Source organism: Corythoichthys intestinalis, chromosome 21 (assembly GCF_030265065.1).
Source record: "Corythoichthys intestinalis isolate RoL2023-P3 chromosome 21, ASM3026506v1, whole genome shotgun sequence".
Classification (NCBI taxonomy): domain Eukaryota; kingdom Metazoa; phylum Chordata; class Actinopteri; order Syngnathiformes; family Syngnathidae; genus Corythoichthys; species Corythoichthys intestinalis.
The window spans coordinates 5,565,905-5,573,397 of NC_080415.1; the positions used below are offsets into that span (position 1 = coordinate 5,565,905).

A 7,493-nucleotide genomic window follows, 5' to 3' on the forward strand; every position below is an offset into this window, starting at 1 on the left:
TGCATACACAATTAAATTTATTAATTTCTGTGTGGCACTTTAACTTGAGAAAATCCACCAATAAAGCTTTTGAAAACCGTTCATAAGAAAAAAAAAAGATTCATTGAGGCATTTCATTTGTAAAATACATGTTAAAATCTTTGTCATTGGGATTGCTTTTCTCTTTAGCACAGGACTTCTTTTTTCTTCTTTCTTTCAGAAAGAAAGCTGGCCAATACGCAGGGTCTGAAAGGCAAATTGCTGTTGGATTATCTTTAAATACCTGCAACTTTTTTAGCATAATTCTAGCTTTGTATAGGCTAATGTTCCTATTGTTGAAAGCACAAAGGTGTGTAATAAACAACTTGCACATTTATATTTTGCATTTTGTTTTCTTACTGTAACGAAAATGAACCGAACCGTGTCCTCAAAACCGAGGTACGTACCGAACCGAGATTTTTGTGTACCGTTACACCCCTGCAAACTAGTGTTAAAAGTATAAGAGTGTCTGTGAATATACAATGATACGCTCATTCACATATGGATATAAATGTTTCCTACCTTGTGACTGTGTAACCATTGATTTGTAGGAACTTGAGAATATCTTGTGCTTTTTGTCTGTCTTTTAATTTTTCTTTGGCAGTCAGTGTATCAAAGGGAACTAGTAAGGGATGATTTCCTCCACCTGTCATGCAGAAAAAGTAGGTAATATAATAAGCAACGTATCAAAGTCGTTTAATAGCAATTGTATTTTCTATACACCTTTGGCTTCGAGATCAATTTTCTTGTTTCTGGCCCAGATGTTATGATAGTTTTCTGCAAGCAGCTCTGCCATTGACTGCAAAACAGAGCATGATTATTGTGTATGTCCAGCTATCAAGCCTTTTGTCAGTTTGCATATTCAACTTAGCAGGTTATTAATATGAGTGCTTGGGGCAGTTTTCACTCTATGTGTGTTAGATTATAATTTAAATTTTATTTAGATTACAGAAGTGTTTTATATAATACAATGTTTTCCTTACCTGTGTATCTCTGGACAGAGTGACATTGGTCATATCAATGGGTCTGGGATTGAAGCACTGAGGTCCTTCAAAGGATAGCTGGCGAATAAATTGTAAAATGTTAAATGGAGTGCACTATATATCACTTTATCTACACATCACAGTCGTGAAAGTTCTATGCAAATGGTCACATTCACCCCTTCATACACATATTTGCACACTAAAAGGCCGCTGTATCTTGCATGGTAGGCCCACTTGGAATTCATTCTAAGAGGAGAAAGACCTGATTGAGATGCTAGTCAGGTTTATTCAAATGGTGATTTAACAAAAAGAAAAAAGGTGAATTATTTGTACCCACTTTATAAAGTGTGCAATTATACCTTTAGTGGGTGAAACGTTAAATGAATACTGTACTGAAGTAATGCTTTGCAAAGTCTGTTGAAAAAATTATAATAAATATATAGTATATATACAGTCTATATGGCGGAAAACACAGACAAGACTGAAAAAGCAGTTTCTGCTCTTGCACCCTCTTTAAAATAAACTGCTGTATTTTAAGCCAAAAGAACTGTTGTGTTTGATAGAACAATATGTCTATATGCTGCAATAGCAGATTCATGGCGCATTAAGTCCCCAAACTATTTTTAATTTGTTTGTTTTACCCTGGAAACCCCCGTTTACAGACGTCGCGCAACCGCTTTTGTTTCAACCCAGCCATAAAAGGAAGGCAAATAACTATATTTATTATTCAAAATGTCTGTAATTTTTAGCTTAGACTCATTAATTGATGTCTAAGATTTCATCTAAAAATATATATATAAAATATAAAAAAAAAAAAAAAAAAAAAAACGACTTTAAATTATTCACTCGCATATTTTAAACGTTTAAACAAATTACGTCACAATGAAAAAAACGGTGTCTGTAAAAAAGTCATGGATACTTCATAACTATTACTTAATTGTATTTTAGATGATAAATAATTGATCCAAACAAAGAAAAATTGAAATAAAAAGTTTAAAAAGGGTAAATATATGAAAAAGAAAATCTCAACCACTCCTTGATGTATGCGATTTCTGCATTACGACCCTTGTTATATTCAGAGGCGTTGCATCCCATTAGGCAAACCAGGCAATTGCCTAGGGCCCCCTGCCAGCAGGACCCCCCAGAGGGCCAACAGATTTAGCACAGGCAGCTATACTGCACTGTCACAGCGACAAGTGTAGGGAGTGTTTCAATACCATGGAATAATTTGGCAGATCATCTAACAATTCTGTTTTCAATCCCAATCAGCACTAACCATGTCACGTAGATTAAACATTTTTAAGAAAGTCCAATCAGCTATTAATACCACATGATTGTTTAAAGAGTGACTCACCAAGTACTCTCTGGAAAGTCCTTGCCGATGTCATGTCATGTCATTTCCTGTTTTATTTTGAAGGCTTCGACTTCCTCGTGTCTGCGTACTTGCCCTTCCTCTGGTCACCTAATCACCTATTGTTTCCACCTGTTCCCCATTTACCTCCTGTGTATATATTGCCTTAGTTTCCCTTGTCCAGTGCAGAAGTGTCTTTCTATTCAAGTAAGTCACAGCAGCCTTTTGTCATAGCTTTCATAGTAACCCTGTATATTTATTCTCCATTTGGAGTGCTTTGTGTTAGTAAATTTTGATCAGAGTAATCCTGACTTTGTCCTCTTTTTGGGAGCATTTTAGGTTGTTAACTTTCCTCCCTTTTGGAGTGCTTTTTTGTTTCTAGTCATCCTGACTCATTCCTCCGTTGGAGCGCTTTCTGTTTGTATTTTTCTCATCCCCGCATGTCAGCGGAAGAACCTGTGTTTTCAAAATAAAAGTTTTTGCCCGAAACTCTGCAACTGAGTCCACCTCGTCGTCTTGGTCTGACAGAACACTTCTGCCAGAAATGGACCCAGCGGAGTTTTCTGAATTCTTTGCCACGCTGCGAGAGCAAGCGGCTCGCCTCACCCGCCAGGAGGACTTCCAGGCCGCAATGGCTGCACAGCTGGTCCATATGAACAATCAGATGATGGAGCTCACAGCCCAGCTGCTCTCAGCAAACTCAGCCCCCACTGCCGGATCCCCCGCCTCCTCCCCTCCTGCTTGCTCCCCCACAGTCTCTGGAAGAGGACCTAGATTGGCGCCGCCGCAGCGGTTCTATGGGGATCCAGGTACAAGCCAAGCTTTTATTACTGAATGCGGCATGCACTTTGATTGTTCGCCTCATGATTTCACCTCAGATCGCTCTTGCATCGCCTTCATGGTGTCCCATATGTCGGGACGGGCCCGGGCCTGGGCCATGGCAGAGTGGGAGCGTGATTCATTATCATGCCATGTCTTGTCCTCATTTAAAGATGCCCTAAAGACGACGTTTGACCCCGTTTGCTCTGAGAGAGACCGAGCCCGAGAACTCAGCAACTTGCATCAGGGTAACGCCTCGGTCAACGACTATGCTATTCAGTTCCGTATCCTGGCCACGCGTTGTGGCTGGTGCCACACTTCCCTGTATGACACTTTTTTTAAGGGACTCTCTCCTACTATCCGGGATCACCTCATACCGCTCGACCTTCCGGAGGGGTTGGACGACCTCATTGCCCTTGCCATACGCACTGACCACCGTCTTGTGGAGCTTAGCAAAAGCCGACCTATTCACGTTGTGAGATCGCCTCCCGAGTCGCTGGAGCGGTCCGCACCTCGCCACGCTCAAACTTCTCTGGCCGCACCTCATAGAGACCATAACGATGCTGTCCCCAGGCAACTCGGACCCACACGTACATCCCCAGAGGAGCGCAGACGCCGACACCAGGAGAGACTGTGTTTCTACTGTGGGAGCTCGGGACACCTGGTGGCGGTTTGCGCGGCCCGCAGAGCCAAGCCCAGCCACGAAAATCAACCTGTGTGTGCCAGTCCTCGCTCTACGACCACCATTCAAGTAAAGCACGGGTCCTCCTCACATGCACTCCCCGCCCTCATTGACTCAGGCGCTGATGACTGTCTGATGCCATGGGGGGTTTGCAACCTCCTGGGTCTACAGGCTGTCCCACTTGACCGACACCTGGTGGCCAGATCCCTCAATGGAGAGAAACTGTTTACCATCACCCATTCCTGCGAACCTGTAGAAATCACAGTCCAAGGACACACTGAGACCATGTCATTCCATTTGTTTCCTGCTCAAGCTCAGTCAATAGTTTTGGGACTCTCATGGCTTCGCAAACACCAACCCCACATTGAGTGGAACTCCGGGTCCATACTGGGGTGGGGTGTGGACTGCAGGGGACGTTGTCTGGCTGTAGAAAACCCTGAGGTTGACGATCCTGGGGTTGGTGAGACTGTGATTAATAAGTTTTCTCTTTCTGTCACTCCAGAGCAAAAGATCGACTTGAGCACCATTCCCGAGTGTTATCACCACCTACGCCAGGTTTTCAGTAAGACCCGAGCCCAGTCTCTGCCACCCCACCGTCCCTATGACTGTGCTATTGACCTTATGCCTGGCTCCACTATCCCCAGGGGGCGCCTGTATCCCATCTCTGGTCCCGAAAAAGCCGCCATGCGTGAATACATCCAAGCCTCCTTGAAAGCAGGGCTCATCCGTCTTTCCTCGTCTGCTGCTGGGGCGGGCTTCTTTTTTGTAGGAAAGAAGGATGGGTCACTCCGTCCCACCATAGACTACCGCCAGCTCAACGAAATCACTATCAAGAATCGCTATCCACTCCCCCTCATGTCTTCAGTATTCGACCAATTGCAGCAGGCCAAGGTCTTCACAAAATTAGACCTACGCAACGCCTACCACTTAGTCCGCATTAGGGAGGGAGACGAGTGGAAGACGGCCTTTAACACCCCAGATGGCCACTATGAATATCTAGTTATGCCCTTTGGCCTCACCAACGCACCTGCATTCTTCCAGGCGTTAATCAATGACGTCCTCCGTGAATTTCTTGACCATTTCGTCTTTGTCTATTTGGACGACATCCTTATTTACTCCCCGGATCTTGTCACCCACAAGCAGCACGTGGAATCAGTTTTGAAACGCCTTCTCACCAATGACCTTTATGTTAAAGCCGAGAAGAGCGAATTTCATGTTGACTCCATCTCCTTCCTGGGCTTTATCATAACATCTGGGGGGGTCCAGATGGATCCAGCCAAAGTGACCACAGTGGCCAATTGGCCCACACCAAACAGTCGTAAGAAGGTTCAGCAATTCCTTGGGTTCGCGAACTTTTACAGGCGGTTTATCCGTGGTTTTAGTACGACAGCAGCCCCTCTCCATGCTCTTACCTCCAACAAAGTGCAATTCATGTGGACTCCAGCAGCGGAGGCAGCGTTCCAGGTCTTGAAGACTCGCTTCACCACGGCCCCTATCCTGACTATGCCAGATCCCCGTCGTCAGTTCGTGGTGGAGGTCGACGCTTCCAGTGAGGGCATTGGGGCTGTGCTGTCCCAACGCTCGGAACTGGACGGGAAGATGCACCCCTGCGCCTTCCTTTCTCGCCGCCTATCGCCATCGGAGCGGAATTATAACGTGGGAGACCGGGAACTGCTCGCTATCAAGACAGCTCTGGAGGAGTGGCGGCATTGGCTCGAGGGGGCGGAGCAACCTTTCATCGTCTGGACAGATCATCGTAATCTTGAGACAGCTAAGCGACTCAATTCGCGCCAGGCCAGATGGGCGCTCTTTTTTAACAGATTCTCCTTTTCTATCTCTTACAGGCCGGGGTCCCAGAACATCAAAGCAGACGCCCTCTCTCGCCTCTATGACCACGAGCCTGTAGCCAAGGAACCTGAACCCATCCTGCCACTGAATTGTGTGGTAGGGGCGGTAACTTGGCAAATAGAAACGGAGGTTAAGCAGGCGTTAGGGGGGGTCCCGACACCTCGGGGGTGCCCTGAGAACCGACTATACGTCCCGGCTAACCTACGCCCCTGGGTGATCGGATGGGCTCACTCCACGCTGCTTTCCTGTCACCCGGGAGTCAGGCGCACCATGCACGCCATCTCCCGGAGGTTCTGGTGGCCAGGCATGGAGCCGGAGGTCCGGGAGTACATTCAGGCTTGCTCGGTCTGCGCCCGAAATAAGACGTCCACCAGACCACGCATGGGCCTCCTTCAACCTCTCCCGATTCCCTCCAGACCATGGGCAGAGATTTCTTTGGACTTCGTCACGGGGCTCCCTGTCTCCCAGGGAAACACCACGATCCTGACAGTAGTCGACCGCTTTTCCAAGATGGCCCACTTCATAGCCCTGCCAGCCTTGCCCTCTGCCAAGGACACAGCAGGGATCATGATGAGACAGATATTCCGCATTCACGGCTTCCCCCGGGACATCGTCTCTGACCGGGGGCCACAGTTTGTTTCACACTTTTGGAGAGAGTTTTGTCGTCTCATCGGGGCCAAAGCCAGCCTCACGTCAGGATACCATCCGGAGTCCAACGGCCAGACCGAGCGCCTCAATCAACAGTTGGAAACCGGCCTCCGGTGTTTGGTATCCCAGAACCCGTCCACATGGAGCAATCACCTGGTCTGGGTCGAATATGCCCACAACACGCTTCCCACCTCCGCCACAGGTATGTCTCCCTTCAAGTGCGTCCATGGTTATGAACCACCTTTGTTTGCTGCACAGGAGCGGGAGGTTTATGTCCCGTCCGCCCATGCCTTGGTACGCCGTTGTCGACGCATATGGGAGGCGGCTCGCCAAGTGCTCGTCCGCCAAGGGGATCGGGTGAAAAAGGCTGCAGACCGCCACAGACGCCCAGCACCCGTCTACCAGTCGGGACAACGAGTATGGCTAAGTGCCCAGAATCTACCCCTCAGAGCTACCAGCCGGAAACTTGCCCCGCGCTTCGTGGGCCCGTTTCCCATCTCAAAGCTCATTGGTCCGGCGGCCGTGCGCCTGCGACTCCCACGTTCCCTGAAGGTCCACCCCACCTTCCACGTCAGCCAGGTCAAGCCAGTGGTTGAGAGCTCCATGGTGTCTACGCCACCCCCTCCACCTCCTCTGGACATTGACGGCGGCCCGGCATACCAGGTCAAGAAACTGCTGGCGGTGCGATCCCGAGGTCGAGGCCGCCAATATCTTGTGGACTGGGAGGGCTACGGTCCTGAGGAGAGACAGTGGATCCCCTCTCGGTTCATTCTGGACCCCTCCTTGATCAGGGACTTCCATAGGGACCACCCCGACCAGCCTGGACCGTCTGGGAGCCGGTCCTAGAGGGGGGGGTTCTGTCATGTCATGTCATTTCCTGTTTTATTTTGAAGGCTTCGACTTCCTCGTGTCTGCGTACTTGCCCTTCCTCTGGTCACCTAATCACCTATTGTTTCCACCTGTTCCCCATTTACCTCCTGTGTATATATTGCCTTAGTTTCCCTTGTCCAGTGCAGAAGTGTCTTTCTATTCAAGTAAGTCACAGCAGCCTTTTGTCATAGCTTTCATAGTAACCCTGTATATTTATTCTCCATTTGGAGTGCTTTGTGTTAGTAAATTTTGATCAGAGTAATCCTGACTTTGT

At 47.9% G+C, this 7,493-nt stretch overlaps 1 protein-coding gene across 3 annotated transcripts in view; it reads right to left on the reverse strand.

The window, feature by feature from the left end:
• The window catches only part of ryr2a (ryanodine receptor 2a (cardiac)), a 356,843-nt gene that overhangs the window by 170,655 nt on the left and 178,695 nt on the right, over positions 1-7,493 (reverse strand). For all 3 annotated transcript variants that reach the window (XM_057825571.1, XM_057825570.1, XM_057825572.1), the window contains 3 exons: positions 1,002-1,079; positions 742-817; positions 541-664 (listed from right to left, as the gene is read on the reverse strand). In XM_057825571.1, the coding sequence (XP_057681554.1) occupies positions 541-664; positions 742-817; positions 1,002-1,079 (278 nt within the window). The remainder of the gene's footprint in view (positions 1-540; positions 665-741; positions 818-1,001; positions 1,080-7,493) is intronic.